Raw genomic sequence first — 17,537 nt, forward strand, 5'->3', positions numbered from 1 at the left:
AAACAAATACATAATCGAATAAACATATAGTAAAATAAATGTAAAAAAACAATCTTCAAGGAAATACCATAATGTGAATAAAAAAGTTCACAGATGGTTCATCACCTTTATCAAAAATAACTTAAAATAGGCATCTACAAAAAGCTGCGTCTTTAATAATTTTCTAAACCTACCCTTTTCAGAGCAATTACGTATCTGACCCACCAAGGAGTTCTATAACTTAACTCCTGCACAACAGAAAGTCATTTTACCGGTTTCAACTAGTCTTGGGTTTACAGACGTCTTCAGTAAAGCTAAATTCTCAGAATACAAAGATCTTTTTGGTATATAACTGAGTATATTACTTTTAAGCAATTCTGGGATGTTTCCATACATAAGTTGATGGCAAATCATCACTGTACTCTGAAGGTAATTGGAAGCCAATGCAATTTTTTAAGATATGGGAAAATATGATCATATTTAGACAAACCCTTTATCAGGCGTACTGCTGCATATTGTATGACCTGCAATGATCTGCATTTTGCCTTTGTTATTCCAAGATACAGTGCATTGCAGTAATCAAGCCTTGACAAGACCATGGCCTGGACAACAGTTCGAAAATCATAAGGTGCAAGCATAGGTTTCAATCAGTATAACAAATGCTTTTGTGCAAAGCATGCCTGAATGGTCTTAGTTACTTGCAGTACCATTGTCAGGCCAGAATCAAGTCTTACACCTAGAATAGTCAAAGAGAACATCATAAAATCTCATGAAATCTTCTTTTTCAAGGTTTCAGACCCTCCTGAAGAGCTACCTCTTCAATCAGGCTTTTGAGCATGGGTGGATAATATCCCCTTAGCCTCTCACTTGGATGTCTCCAGATTTTTCATGGGAGCGTTGACTCCATCTGTCAGTAAGACAGCCTCTTCTAACGTGAAACCTTAACATAGTTCTGAAGACTCTCTGTCAGGCACCGTATGAGTCCTTACAGGGAGCATCGCTTATGGACCTTACAGTAAAGATGGTCTTTTTGGTGACTATCAGCTCAGTAAGAAGGGTTTTAGAGCTGCAAGCTTTGTCTTGTAGAGAGCCATTTCTCTGGCTCTAGGCTAGAGTCTCGATACAGACAGTTCCTTCCTTTTTGCTGCAAGTAGTTTCGGCCTTCCATGTTAACCAAGCGGTCCAGATTAGAGAGCTGCACAGGAACGGGGACGACGGTGGACCCGCGGGGATCCTGCGGGTTCCCCCTTCGGGTTACGGGGATCCCGTGGGGACGTCCCCTAGGGTTGCAAGGATCCTGTGGGGTTCGATGCATTTCGAGCTGCGAGCTTGTCTTCTTTTCTTACCTGCCCTGCCGCAGCACACAAAGCCGACCAGAAGTCTTCCCCGATGTCAGCGCTGACGTCAGAGGGAGGGCTTTGCTTAAGCCCTCTGACGTCAGCACTGACATCGGGGAAGACTTCCGGTCGGCTATGTGCTGCGGCAGTGCAGGCATGAAATAGAAGACGAGCCTCGCAGCTCGAGCTACATTTAGATCAGCAGTCTCAAACACGCGGCCCGCGGGTTGCATGTGGCTCTCCAGATTTTATTTGCGGCCCGCGGTCTGGACTGGATCATTATCTTCCTTTTGGAGCAGCAGCGTGTCTGGCCGGCTAGTTCCGTTCAAAGCCGTGGGTTGGCGGCTCCTTGTGCTATCCACGGAAGAGCCGGCCAGACACGCTGCTGCTCCAGTGGCGTACCAAGGGGGGGGCGGTCCACTGTTCTCCCTAGAGTGCTGCTCGTCTAGAGCAGTGGTGCCCAACCTGCTTCCCTTCCCTTCTAAGGCCGGCACCGTGTTATTTGATCTCCCTGCTTCTCTTTGGGGCTGACCAACTCTTGCCGCCCGACATCAATTCTGATGTCGAGAGGACGTTCTGGCTAGTCAATCGCTGCCTGACTGCCCGGAAAGTCCTTTCCGACGTTAGAATTGACGTTGAGCGGCGAGAGTTGGTCGGCCCCGTGGAGAAGAGAAAGAGGGAGATCTCGGCCTGTTCCCGATGGCGGCAGTGGCAGTAGCCTATTCCCCGACGGCGGTGGTGTGGGGGAGGGCAGGAAGGAAGAAAGAAAGAAAGAAGGAGGGGGGACAGGAAGCCAGAAACAAAGCAAAAAATGGGACACTGAATCAAAGAAAGGCAGACATAGAGAAAGAAAGAAAAAGTTGGGGGAGAGAATGAGATCTGGAGGAGAGGAAGCATACAGGAGGCTGAAAGAAGAGAAGAAATATGGGATGCATAGTCAGAGACTGATGAAATTACCAAACAAAGGTAGGAGAATGATTTTATTTTCAATTTAGTGATTGAAATGTGCCAGTTTTGAGAAAGAAAAGATATTAAACTTTAAATGTGAGGGCTGCAGAAAAAATAGAGCACTTGGAGGGCCGCAGAAAAAATAGTTAATGTCTTATTAAAGAAATGACAATTTTGCATGAGGTAAAACTCTTTATAGTTTATATATCTTTCCTTTTAACTGTTAAAGGAAAGTTTTATAAACTATAAAGAGTTTAACCTCATGCAAAATTGTTATTTCTTTAATAAGACATTAACTATTTTTCTGCGGCCCTCCAAGTACCTACAAATCCAAAATGTGGCCCCGCAAAGGGTTTGAGTTTGAGACCACTGATTTAGATGGTAATTTGCTGGCAGATGAGGGCTGGGAGGCAAATGCGGAACACAAAAGGGGTGAGGCAGTGTGTTTTTAGACACAAGGCATGAACATGGGAGAGAGAACGGAGGAAGGGAGGGAAAGAGGTGGAGGAGGGAATGCGTTTTTGGACACAAGGCAAGTTGACTGAATTAATACACAGACGCATTATGCTTTTTAGGGCTCTTTTACTAAGTTGTGTGAGGGGCACCAGCATTTAACACAGCAAAAATTGCCTGTGGGATATGCTAAAATGTACTGGTTAGTTTTTGCCATTTGTGCATGATAACCACTGGGCAATTATTTTCTTCTCTTGGTTGGGGCGGTCAATGGCAGAGAGTTGGAGTAGGTCTGGATTTACTTGTCAGTATATGTGCACATTGCCCACTATGCTAACTGGTTAGTGGTTACACATAATTGGAAGAGCTATGACAGACTGAATTACACATTTTGGTGGACAAATGTTTGTACCACTTATAAGTATGAGAGAATTAATGCGGAATGTTAGGGTTTATTAATACTTTTAATAGGGTGTGGAGCCCATTGACTGCATTTGTTGCATCGTAATAATTGTCATGTATCTCTTTTTATTAGATTTCCTTACACATTCAGGGGATGGGGTGGGGGGGAGGGAAATGTATTGGGACACAAGGCAGGAACTTGGGAGAGAGGAAGGGAGGGAAAGAGATGCTGAGGTGGGGAAGGGAATGCGTTTTTGCACATAGAAGTAATGAACTTGGGAGAGAGGAAGGGAGGGAAAGAGATGGTTGTGTACACGGGGAATGGAAGAAAGGAGAATTTTTGGTCATAGGGAGGGAGTGAGGTACAGTTGAGAGGGAGAAATATTGTGGTGGAATGTCGATTGAAATGGATGCAAGAGGGAGGAATTTTGGACATAGTAGTAAGTCTCCAGACAACAAAGGTAAAAAAAGGAATTTATTGACTAAAATATGTTAGCTTTGAGAAATGTATATAGCAGATGTCTTTGTATTGTGTTCAAAAGAAAAGGAAATGCATTTTTGGTTTTATTTCTACAGTGTTGAAGTACTTGCTGACCCTTGCTGTGGCTGGAGGGGATCCCCAAGCACCGCCATCAGAGGACCTCCTCTAGAGACGGCCAGAACTCCCCTCCACCAAGCACAGCAGTCGCTGGCAGCATCCATGAGCCACTGAGGTGCCAGCATCTGTGACTCAGGGACGCTACTGTTGCCTGCCAAGCTTGGCAAAAGGGACCCCCGGCCAACTGCAATGGAAGTCCTCAGCTGACAGCTTGGGGGTTCTCATCAGCTGAGTATTTATATTTACATTAGAGGCTCTGGTAGAAACCCGTTTACAAAGTATGTATTCTTCCCAATTAATATTTCCAAATGAATAAAGTGTCTTTGCTTATTTGTAAATGGGTCTCTACCAGAGCCTTTAATTCAGTAGCATAATTAAATGAAATAACTATTTCTGAAGTTTATAGGGACGGGCAGGGACGAAGGGGATTCCTCGTGGGGACGGATGGGGAAGGAGGGGATTCTTCATGGGGATGGAGGGATTCCTCACGGGGAGAGGTGGGGACGGAGGGATTCCTCGCGGGGGCGGGTGGGAACAGGTGGGATTTTGGTGGGGACGGGTGGGATTTCTGTCCCCGTGCAACTCTCTAGTCCAGATGCCAACATTCAGTCTAATGGATTCCAGAAAAGAAGTTTAGATTTTGCAGTTGCTAGATGTCAGAAGAGTTCCTCTCAAATACCTCGAAGTGACCAGTGAGTTTGACTGTGATCATTTGTTCGTCTTAATGAATCTGAGCCAGTGCAGAAGGCTGACTTCCATTTCAAAATGGATTTGCATGGCGATATCTTCAGCATACTTTGGGAGTGGAAAACAATCTCTGATCTCATTGGAAGCACACTCTACTTGGTGAGTGGCAGCTTCCTGGGTGCTGCCCAAGAAGATTTGTAGGGTGGCTACATAGGCCACCCTCCATAAGTTCACAAAGTTTTTACAGGATTGATGTAGTGACTCGCCTGGACACAGCTTTTGGGTTCTCAGTGTTGGTAGTAGGCTCATCTGTCCCATCCCAGACTCTAGGGACTGCTTAGGTACAACCTATTAGTTCAGGATTTCTGCAGATGCCTGTCTAGCCAAACTGCTTTAATATTTGGAGCTTGGGGTCCGTTCCCTCTGTAGCTAGCTCGCATCCCTGACTCTTCAGGAGTTTGAGTGCAAGCTGTTTGGCTCTGTTCTGGTTTGCTAGGCTGGCTGTGTAATCCTCCCCCCTTTGCAGCGCGAGGTGTTGAGGAGGTTGAGGCTCAGTCTGACATCAGTCAAATTGACAGCCCGAAGACCACATTTTGTAGAGAAAATTTGAGGCAAAGGTCTTCTCCAGTTTTTCAGTTGCAGTTCTGAGCTGAAGCAGTCAGATACCACATGGCACAGTGAGTAAGGCTATTACAGCATATGAGGAAAATCAGGGGGTTTCTGAGTTCTGAGGGGTTTCAGGTTCCTGGGGCCAGTGATAGGGTTCTCCACCTCTAGAAACCCCTTTTTGAGATTTTCTGTCTTTTATTATTTCTACCCTGGGCGTTTTTGGTGCCAAGATCGCTACTGTGGTAACCATCTTTGATTTTCTGATTAATTTTTTTTCCCTAAAGCCTCTATCTGCCTCAAAACCCAAATTTTGCTTAAAATTGACAGGGATGGACCCCTCAGGCCTTGCTACTACCCCTGTATCATGCCAGGTTGGTGCTGGATGGTTGGCTGAGGAGCATCTGTGTTCGGTATGCTACTATGCACATGTTGGGGGTGGGGGGGCAAGAGCTTCGGGTTCAGCCTCCTGTTCAAGCCAGGCAGGAAGACTTGAACATTGAGGCCAAAAGAATTGCCAGAATGGATTCTCTCTCCCACTTGACTGGGCTAGAGACTCTGTTCTGTGAATTCAAATAACAGACATGAGGACAAGCCATGTAATAATCAATTAGAATTTAATACTAGTTCTCCTATTGTCTGGGAAGAGCAGCCATCACAATTTCAGTGCTCTTCAAAAGGAGAAAGCTAGGACAAACAGTTTTTTACCCAATGTGACATCATTTGTAATAATTATCATGTTTTAGAATACAATGGTACAGTTAATCACATGACTTCCGTTCCAAAAATGCCTTGCATCAATGTTACATTTAAATCCTTAATTTTAATATTAAGTCCATTCTGTTAAGTTTTTTAACCCAGCAGGTGCGCAGTGTTTCACTTTTTCTTTCTAAATCACTTTTGATCTCTGACCTTTTCAAACATCAATCATGTCAGTAAAAAGCCCTACTTCTGTAGACACATCTTAACTTCTGTATGACCTTCCATTTAGCATTGTATGTTCTAATCTATAAAGAACAGATTCTCTCTGTAAAACACTCGTTTCCTGTCCTCTGAGAACCTTATCTATAAACTCCATGGATGTATATGAAGAATGGTACTTAAATTTATGTCTTATGAGTCACAAAATCAACCTTCTGAATTTCCGTAGCATACAGCAATTTAGACAAGGAATGCCAATCTGTGAGCTTAATCTTTTAATTACAAGGTCTCAAGGCTGAGTTTCCAAATTTTAATATATAGGTACCGTGTTTTAATTCACTTAATTTTGATTCATTCATAATCTCAGTTTTCATATCATCGGTGACACCTGTCACACCTGTAAATTCCAGGAAATCTTCAACATTCCCCTCTTATAACAAGACTCTGTCTGTTACACATACACTAGCTAGTAAGTTGGTATCCCTCACTCACAAAGATTTGTATGTAGAGGATTGTTGAGGCCTAGTAAGGTGGTGTGATAACTTAAGCTTTTCTTCCTAGTAGCTCGAGCATGTTTCTCTGAGAGAAATCATCAGATGTGAACTGAGCCATCATGAATTACATCAAAACAAGTATAAGAATGCCAATTGTAACAGAGATGTGTGAACAATGGAATCCTTTACATTTATCTTGGTGGGGAAGAGTACAAACAGTTAAAATGATGATCTTACCTGTAGTTTGTTACCAAATGGGAATGATACCAGTTTTCTTTCAAAAATCTTTTTACTCAAAGTTAAATAAGGTATTGACAAAATTTATTTGGCTTGGGAAAAATCCCAGAATTGCTCTTGTGACATTACAAAGACCAATTGCGGAGGGAGGGGTAAATTTTCCCAACTTCTATAGGTATCATCAAGCCTATATTTTACGTCAAGGTATGTATTGGATCCTCCCAGAGCCCACTGATAATATTCCAGAATGGTTATGGCTTGAATGGAGACTCATGTTTCCTTTACGTCTTAGTCATGTAGTTAGTATCAAAATGCCAAGGCTATACAAAGAACATAAAATATTCATGGATACATGGAAAACTTTAAGATACATAAGTAATCTAGCTCCTATTCCAATTAGCAAATCAACAAATCAAACAATTTGGTTAAACCCCAAGATCAAAATTGGCGGTTTCAAAATAATCTGGAAAGATTGGATGATAGCAGGTATTCGCACTTTAGATGATATAATAAAAAATGGAAAGTTGCTGGAGTTTTCACAATTGCAACATAAATTTGATCTTAAAAAAACACAATATTTTAGATGGTTGCAATTGAAGCAATCCATTCAGGTAGGGTTCCCTGAATGGAAAAATCTTACTAATTATCACAGTTTGGAATTCCTATGTTTCCAGATTAATTCAACAGGTCATGAAGCTGCACAGTGGTATAAATTATTATCCGATTATATAAATAAAAAACCAAAAAATGGTCTTAGAGACATTTGGAGCATTGAGATAAAGCACCAAATTAGTGCATCTCAATGGCCACGACTTTGGTCTTGGAGGTTAAAATGTACGGTGTCAGCATCTATGAGACAAACTTGGTTTTTTCTTTTGCATAGAGCTTTATGGACCCCTACACGTTTACATAGAATTGATAGCTCTAAATCTAATAGATGCTGGCACTGTCATGTTGAAATTGGGACATTAGACCATCTTATATTCTTTTGTCCATTCATTTTAACATTCTGGAAATCAATTTGGCCCCAAATTAATAGGATGCTAGAAAATCCAGTAGCCTTGACATATGATACTATATTATTTGGAACAACAATGAGAGCAAGAAGTCAAATATCATCAAATAATAACAAACTTCTTTTTATTTTAACTGGAATAGCAATACATCAAATCACATTCAATTGGAAAAAACATGACAGATTAAATTACACATTCTGGTGGAATTCTGTATGCCATATATACAAAATGGAGCTCACTATAGCAACACAAAAAGGATATATAAATGAATTTCAAAAAATATGGAAACCATTAACTGAATATTGTAAAGAATGATTAATTTTCCCATATATAGAATTTGATTAGAGAGAAAAATGGATGAGATCATATTTCTAAATACTATATAATATATTAATACTTGATATATAATATGATATATGGAAAGAATAAATTTAAAAATTTAATTCATATATTACTGAATAGAAGGGAGGGGGGAGGGGATGGGTTATTATTATATTAACTAAGAATTATATAAAATTAGTTTTCTGAAATATTAATATGAATTTTATATTTTCTTTTGATGTAACATATGAAAATGAATAAAGATTTCTCATTCTGTATTGATAGGGAGGGAGGGAGGGATGGGAGATTATTATATTCAATAACTTTATAATATATTGATTTTCTAAAGAAATGTTAAATTTGATATTAATATGTGAGTTAATCAAGTGTGTTTGTTCAAGTTTATAATGAATTTATTTAAAAACACTTGTTGTAACATAAGAAAATGAATAAAGATTTATAAACAGAAAAGAATGCCAATTGTAAATCTTGGCTAGCCAAATAATGAAAGTAGGACCCCATGCGTGAGACAATGTAAAAAGAGATTTTCCTACTTTCTCATATAACTATAGTCATAATTATTCAAGTTAAAATTAATCAAGGTTAGAAAATGTGACTGGTAAGAAAAGGCTTAAGTATACTTACTACACTAGGGTATAGTCCCCTAATGGGAAAAATATCACAAGATAATAATTATCACAGTATTCCCATATATCTGAAAAAGTGTAAATCACTTATATCTTAAAAAGTGTCTGTGTAGGAAGAGGCCACAGTAACGGAGCCCACGCACAGTCATATTCACAGACTGAGATATTCGGCGTGGTTGTGCTGCTCCTTGACTCCAATCATCGGCCTTCTTCCTATGTTTATATGTGTATTCTATCTATAATTACTCAATAATAAATATAATAAAAATAGGTATTCTTATTAGTGTCATATGAATCAATATCTTTTTTTAATCTTTTTTAATGCTAATATCGTTTATTCTTTTATAGTATATCTACACTCTTTCATCTCATTACATTCAATAGAGACTGAACTGACAGAAATTTCAAACAAATCTAGTTTAGCTGTTATTAAACACTTTGGTAATGAAAAAAGTACTTAGCTTTAACAGTGCTTGTGTATCAGAGAGATACTAACGTGGCCAGCGTTTCGTGGAACTCAACTTATGTCCACTGCTTCAGGGCCATTTTTACACGTACCAAGCCACTGCAAAAAGAGTCCAAAATTAATACAAGATAGTCTACTTAGAGGTCTCATATTATAGCAAGTTCTTACTTACTTTTGTGTAACAAACTAACAGCAGTCTCCATGGAGCTGAAAATGGCGACAGCCTCTATTTCACAGGCTAGGTAACGTGATGACGTCAGACCGACTGACAGCTTGTGTTGGGGCGTAACTAATTACCGTATTCGCAACTTAAAGACACACAAACTGAAGTTATAAATCAGAAAAGTTAATAGAAATGTTGCCATTCTATATGTTTATTCAACCCGTTAGGATATAGGGTATTTAAACGATTGATCCAGCGTTGTTCATGCTGGGCTAAAGATCTACGAAAATCTCCCCCTCTCATGTTTGGTCTAAGTACTTCTATAATGATAGCCCGTAATGTTGAAAAATCATGATTTTTAGCTATACAATGCCTAGCTAATGGGGCACCCAAATTGTACTCTTATGTTCAGTGAGACGAACACTAAATCTACGGGATGTTTGTCCAATATAGATTAGATTGCACGGACATTTCAGAGCATATATAACACCTTGTGTTTTGCAATTTGAAGTGTGTTTAAGGATATATTCTTTTTTCAAGTTTCAAGTTTCAAGTTTATTTATTCTTGATGAATCGCCTATTTAAATTGCTAGGCGATGTACAATAATATTAACATATATTAATAAATGAAACAAGCACAATATTAATGGTGACATAAAAACAAATTTGTTGTTAGTTAAAATTTAACACACTTAAAAACTGAGTGTAAACATAAGTTAAAAATAATTTTGTGGGTAAAACATACAAGACATGTGTGGTTAAGAGGGGGAATAGTTACAATTTTTGATAGAAGAGAAGAAGAAACATAAAAGGGAAAAACAAAAAGGGAGGTTATAATGGTTGTTTAAAAAAAAATAAAAACAACTAGAAAACTTGGTAACGGTATAAAGATAATAAATTTTTCTTTATCCTAAGATCCATACGCATCTTTAAAGAGGAAGGTTTTTAACGTTTTTTTAAACAGTGTTAAGTCTTTTAGTTCTCTAATGTATTGTGGTAAAAGATTCCAAGAATGTGGGGCCATAACTGAGAACATGTCTTGTCTTCTAGTTCCTATCATTTTAATAGAAGGCACTGAAAGAAGATTAAATGAAGATGAACGAAGTGATCTTGTTGTACTATATGAGATAAGCCATCTGTTAATAAATTGTGGTTCATTAAAGTTTAAGGCTTTGAACACCAAAAGCAGTAATTTAAAAGTGATACGATGGCTTATAGGAAGCCAATGGGATTTACCGTATTTTCACGCATATAACGCGCGCGTTATACGCGTTTTTACCTACCGCGCATACCCCTCGCGCGTTATATGCGTGAGCGCGGTATACAAAAGTTTTAAAACATAGTTCCCACCCCGCCCGACGCCCGATTCACCCCCCCAGCAGGACCGCTCGCACCCCCACCCCGAACGACCGCTCGCACGCGCTCCCACCCGCACCCGCATCCACGATCGGAGCAAGAGGGAGCCCAAGCCCTCTTGCCCGGCCGACTCCCCGACGTCCGATACATCCCCCCCCGGCAGGACCACTCGCACCCCCACCCCGAAGGACCGCCGACTTCCCGACAATATCGGGCCAGAAGGGAGCCCAAACCCTCCTGGCCACGGCGACCCCCTAACCCCACCCCGCACTACATTACGGGCAGGAGGGATCCCAGGCCCTCCTGCCCTCGACGCAAACCCCCCTCCCTCCAACAACCGCCCCTCCCCAAGAACCTCCGACCGCCCCCCCAGCCGACCCGCGACCCCCCTGGCGACCCCCACGACCCCCCCACCCCCCTTCCCCGTACCTTTGGTAGTTGGGCCAGAAGGGAGCCCAAACCCTCCTGGCCACGGCGACCCCCTAACCCCACCCCGCACTACATTACGGGCAGGAGGGATCCCAGGCCCTCCTGCCCTCGACGCAAACCCCCCTCCCCCCCAACGACCGCCCCCCCCAAGAACCTCCGACCGCCCCCCAGCCCACCTGCGATCCCCCTGGCGACCCCCACGACCCCCCACCCCCCTTCCCCGTACCTTTGGTAGTTGGCCGGACAGACGGGAGCCAAACCCGCCTGTCCGGCAGGCAGCCAACGAAGGAATGAGGCCGGATTGGCCCATCCATCCTAAAGCTCCGCCTACTGGTGGGGCCTAAGGCGCGTGGGCCAATCAGAATAGGCCCTGGAGCCTTAGGTCCCACCTGGGGGCGCGGCCTGAGGCACATGGGCCCAACCCGACCATGTGCCTCAGGCCGCGCCCCCAGGTGGGACCTAAGGCTCCAGGGCTTATTCTGATTGGCCCACGCGCCTTAGGCCCCACCAGTAGGTGGAGCTTTAGGATGGATGGGCCAATCCAGCCTCATTCCTTCGTTGGCTGCCTGCCGGACAGGCGGGTTTGGCTCCCGTCTGTCCGGCCAACTACCAAAGGTACGGGGAAGGGGGGTGGGGGGGTCGTGGGGGTCGCCAGGGGGGTCGCGGGTCGGCTGGGGGGGCGGTCGGAGGTTCTTGGGGGGGGCGGTCGTTGGGGGGGAGGGGGGTTTGCGTCGAGGGCAGGAGGGCCTGGGATCCCTCCTGCCCGTAATGTAGTGCGGGGTGGGGTTAGGGGGTCGCCGTGGCCAGGAGGGTTTGGGCTCCCTTCTGGCCCAACTACCAAAGGTACGGGGAAGGGGGGTGGGGGGGTCGTGGGGGTCGCCAGGGGGGGTCGCGGGTTGGCTGGGGGGGCGGTCGGAGGTTCTTGGGGGGGGCGGTCGTTGGGGGGAGGGGGGTTTGCGTCGAGGGCAGGAGGGCCTGGGATCCCTTCTGCCCTTAATGTAGTGCGGGGTGGGGTTAGGGGGTCGCCGTGGCCAGGAGGATTTGGGCTCCCTCCTGGCCCGATATTGTTGGGGAGTCGGCGGTCCTTCGGGGGGAGGGATGTATCGGACGTCGGGGGGGGGGCATCAGGCTTTCAGGATGGGGACAGACCTTCAAGGGGGGACAGTGCACGGAAGTCAGGGGGGGTGAACGGAGAGTCGGGACAGCGCACGGAAAGTCAGGGCGGGCGAAAGGAGCGTCGGGCAGCAGGCGCGGTATACCCGTGAGCGCGGTATACCAAAGTTTTTGTACATATCATCGTGATTTCTGCGCGCTATACCCGTGTGCGCGTTTTATACGGGTGCGCGTTATTTGCGTGAAAATACGGTAATCAACAGTGGGGTGACATGATCGTATTTTTTAGCTTTGTAAATTAGTTTCACAGCGGTATTTTGTATAAGTTGCAGTCTTCTTTTTTCTTTTTGTGTTACGTTTATAAGAAGGGAATTGCAGTAATCTAATTTAGACATTATTAGGGAATGAATGAGAATGTTAATGGATTCTGGTTGTAAGAATTTTGCAAGAGAGCGAATCAATCGAAGTTTATAAAAACATGATTTAACGATATTGTTTATATAGTCGTGATATGTAAGCTTATCATCAATCAAAACACCTAATATTTTTAAAGAGGTGACCTGTTCTAAATCAGTATTGTTGATAGAGATTGGAGATCTCAATGTTATTTCTTTTTTCCAAGGGAAAAGCATCGATTTTGTTTTATTAATGTTTAATGATAGTTTATTTGTAGTAAGCCAATTTTTTATTGTTCCAAGTTTATTGTTAATTGCTACGATGTCATCATTACTATCTGGATCCAATGGATGAATGAGCTGAATATCATCTGCATAGACGAAAGCTTTTTAATCCTAGAGATTGTGCTATGTTTAGAAGTGGCGAAAGAAATATATTGAAAAGAAGAGGGGATAATATTTTTGTCTTTTGGATTCTGAAATCTGTTGGTACATTCCATTATCCCGCACATCGAACATTCCCCACACTTATCATGACCCCGATGTTCCACAGTCTCTAGTTTTTGATTCTGGGGGAGCTGTGAGGGGCATAATATTTCTTTCAAATTTCTAGTGCGACGATAAGCAATCCTCAGAGAGTAATCTTTAAACGTACCAGCTATTTTTAACATCTCCCAGTGTTTCCTGAGCGAGTGTGCAATTTGAAAACTGTTCTTAGAGTATGTCAGCACACACGTCATCTGCTTCTCACTTGTTGTAATATCTGTCATTTGTTTAGGTCTCAGTAAAAGTTCACGGTGGTTATAATAAGCTCTTTTATAAGCTTTAGTGATAACATTCATAGGATAACCACGTTGTAAAAACTTTTCCTTCAACCGATTTGCCTGATACTTAAATTCAATATCAGATGTACAGATTCTTCTAATTCTCAGGAACTGCGTAAAAGGTAGACTTGTTTTAAGAGACCTGGGATGTGCACTAGAGAAATGCAGGGTTGCATTACAGTCCGTGGGCTTCGTATACACTTTTGTGCTGAATGCACCATCTATAATTTTAATATGCACATCCAAAAATGATATTTCTGTATCACTCCAGATGTGAGTGAATTTCACTTTTGGGTGACAGGTATTGATATAATCCAGGAAAATGTTCAGTTCGCTAGGACCTCCGTTCCAAATCATGAAGATATCGTCTATGTAACGGATCCACAACTTCATTTTATCATGAAAATGAGAAGAGTATATCCATTTCTGTTCAAAATTGTCCATAAAAAGGTTGGCTACCGATGGAGCCATCGTAATGCCCATCGCAATGCCAGAACTTTGCTGGAATAACGTGGTTATCCTATGAATGTTATCACTAAAGCTTATAAAAGAGCTTATTATAACCACCGTGAACTTTTACTGAGACCTAAACAAATGACAGATATTACAACAAGTGAGAAGCAGATGACGTGTGTGCTGACATACTCTAAGAACAGTTTTCAAATTGCACGCTCGCTCAGGAAACACTGGGAGATGTTAAAAATAGCTGGTACGTTTAAAGATTACTCTCTGAGGATTGCTTATCGTCGCACTAGAAATTTGAAAGAAATATTATGCCCCTCACAGCTCCCCCAGAATCAAAAACTAGAGACTGTGGAACATCGGGGTCATGATAAGTGTGGGGAATGTTCGATGTGCGGGATAATGGAATGTACCAACAGATTTCAGAATCCAAAAGACAAAAAAGAATATATCCTTAAACACACTTCAAATTGCAAAACACAAGGTGTTATATATGCTCTGAAATGTCCGTGCAATCTAATCTATATTGGACAAACATCCCGTAGATTTAGTGTTCGTCTCACTGAACATAAGAGTACAATTTGGGTGCCCCATTAGCTAGGCATTGTATAGCTAAAAATCATGATTTTTCAACATTACGGGCTATCATTATAGAAGTACTTAGGCCAAACATGAGAGGGGGAGATTTTCGTAGATCTTTAGCCCAGCATGAACAACGCTGGATCAATCGTTTAAATACCCTATATCCTAACGGGTTGAATAAACATATAGAATGGCAACATTTCTATTAACTTTTCTGATTTATAACTTCAGTTTGTGTGTCTTTAAGTTGCGAATACGGTAATTAGTTACGCCCCAACACAAGCTGTCAGTCGGTCTGACGTCATCACGTTACCTAGCCTGTGAAATAGAGGCTGTCGCCATTTTCAGCTCCACGGAGACTGCTGTTAGTTTGTTACACAAAAGTAAGTAAGAACTTGCTATAATATGAGACCTCTAAGTAGACTATCTTGTATTAATTTTGGACTCTTTTTGCAGTGGCTTGGTACGTGTAAAAATGGCCCTGAAGCAGTGGACATAAGTTGAGTTCCACGAAACGCTGGCCACGTTGGTATCTCTCTGATACACAAGCACTGTTAAAACTAAGTACTTTTTTCATTACCAAAGTGTTTAATAACAGCTAAACTAGATTTGTTTGAAATTTCTGTCAGTTCAGTCTCTATTGAATGTAATGAGATGAAAGAGTGTAGATATACTATAAAAGAAAAAACGATATTAGCATTAAAAAAGATAAAAAAAGATATTGATTCATATGACACTAATAAGAATACCTATTTTTATTATATTTATTATTGAGTAATTATAGATAGAATACACATATAAACATAGGAAGAAGGCCGATGATTGGAGTCAAGGAGCAGCACAACCACGCCGAATATCTCAGTCTGTGAATACGACTGTGCGTGGGCTCCGTTACTGTGGCCTCTTCCTACACAGACACTTTTTAAGATATAAGTGATTTACACTTTTTCAGATATATGGGAATACTGTGATAATTATTATCTGGTAAGAAAAGGCTTCATAATGTAGACATCAAATCATGACATCTTGCTTAAACGAAATTCATCAGGGACATCAGTGTTAGGGGACTATAGTTGGCAATAAAGCTTCACAATAAGGACATTACATTAGCCTACAATATTTGGTTCCATAACTAAAAATAAAGTAGTTCCTTATTCAGACATCTTAAACTACTGTTCTTATACTCATGTACATTTAGAGATATTATAGGATTTCATCCTGACAAGAGCTTTACTGCACCTAGGGAAACAAGTTAACAAAACTCTTCACTTCAAGAAACACTGTTCCTGAGTTCTGAGACAGCTGTGACCAAAGGAGATTTGATCATTCTGGATTTCTTCAAGTTATCCCACATTGCCCTCTCAGGGTCATGAGGTGGAATCTGTTGTGGAAGCCATGGTCCCATCTCTTATCAACCGGTGGTATCTTCATTCTCTTCACTGTACTGTCAGGAAAGAATCTCTTGAAGTGAGTGAAAATGAGGACATAAAATTCCATACAGGATAAAAATGCATACAATTTTCTTAGCTTTGCATTCAGTAAACTGCATAAATACTTCCAATTAGCCTATTATTGTCTTATAATTTCATAGGCTTAGTAATAAATTTCAATAATAAGCAAAGCATTGCTTAATTGTTGGAGAAAAGATAAAACTTTAAAATAAAGAAATAAGTCCTTAGGTGTAAGAAAGTAAACTGTAAAGTTTTCAAGTTCAGTCTCATAAGAACATAAGAATTGCCGCTGCTGGGTCAGACCAGTGGTCCATCGTGCCCAGCAGTCCGCTCATGCAGCAGCCCTCTGCTCAAAGACCAGCGCGTCTGCAATTGTAGTCCCGTAATCCTGGCAGCAATGGTCATTCAGTTCCCCTCTGGTGGTCAATGAAGAAAGAGTCCTGAGAAAGTCATAAATTATGTTGATTCATGTTGGCATTAATAATAATAATAATAATTTTATTTCTTATATACCGCCAAAGCCGTAGTAGTTCGAGGCGGTTTACAATGAAGAAGGGCTGGACATTCAGCGAATGGGTACAATCAGCAGATACAATGTAAGCATGGAACAAGTACAATATAAGGGATCAAATGTAAGGTGAGCGGGAAGGAAGGTAAGAAAAAAGAGATCTTAGGGGGCAAGGGTCGGGTAAGGGGACTTAGGCTACAAATCGGTTAAATAGATTAGTTTTTAATAATTTTCTGAAGTTTAGGTAAGATGAGGAACGCATTATGAGTTTTCAGTGAAGACTCACTAAGGCACTTTCTCTGTATCTTGGTCTTCTATATTGAAGGTGTCACACCCCTCTTGATACACTATAAATATCAGGACTTCAACAAATGTTAAATGAAGGTTCTGTTTAAAATAGTAAATCAGTTGAAACACATCAGCCACTTCATCTATAAATGGAATATGAGCTTCAGATTTGTTTAAGTCCTACCCTTAGGAGCTGTTTTCTAGTCTCTCGGAGTTTGGCAGCTATGGACCTATGATAATATGAACAATAACGACTTCTAACTTTTTATCTGAAAGTGCTAGAAAATTCAATTGCCATTATGAATGGTCATATGACCCTCATGTATAAGGACCGAACTGCTGTTTTCAGAGAACACCTGTTTCAGGTAAACATCTGTTCTCAGCGGTGACTAGATATATCTTTTTAGGGTACTTCTAGGTCATAATTGAGTATGTTGATAACCATTTAATGCATCTTCCAAGTAACTGTGTCTTTGCTTGTTCATCTGAGTTTTTTTTTATACTGCTTGTAGGTTTACGGGTGATGATACTGTCAGCAATTAAGGAAATAAATACAAAGAAGGGAGCATCTATCTTTGCAATGTTTAAGTATGTCAGTACCAAGTACAGTTATGATGTACAAAGGAACCGGAGGCTTCTGAAAAAGGCTTTGGAAAAATTAATCACAGAGCATGTTTTGGAGCAGGTGAAAGGTCATGGTTTGTCTGGCTCTTTCAGGCTGGGAAAGAATTACAAGGAAAAGAAGCATGACAAAGAAAAAAACCAGGTAAATGATCTCGTTTACTTTAGCACTTCTCTTATAAGAAGCAGGAACAAAGTTGCTTCCTAGTTATGCAAGTTATTAGAGAACACAA

General features: G+C 41.5%; 1 protein-coding gene across 3 annotated transcripts in view; it reads left to right on the forward strand.

Annotated features, from left to right (window-relative positions):
- Positions 1-17,537, forward strand: part of SHPRH (SNF2 histone linker PHD RING helicase) — a 299,247-nt gene that overhangs the window by 72,249 nt on the left and 209,461 nt on the right. For all 3 annotated transcript variants that reach the window (XM_033937312.1, XM_033937311.1, XM_033937310.1), the window contains one exon: positions 17,196-17,449. In XM_033937312.1, coding sequence (XP_033793203.1) covers positions 17,196-17,449 — 254 coding nt within the window. The remainder of the gene's footprint in view (positions 1-17,195; positions 17,450-17,537) is intronic.

This window comes from Geotrypetes seraphini, chromosome 3, assembly GCF_902459505.1.
Source record: "Geotrypetes seraphini chromosome 3, aGeoSer1.1, whole genome shotgun sequence".
In the NCBI taxonomy this organism is placed as follows: domain Eukaryota; kingdom Metazoa; phylum Chordata; class Amphibia; order Gymnophiona; family Dermophiidae; genus Geotrypetes; species Geotrypetes seraphini.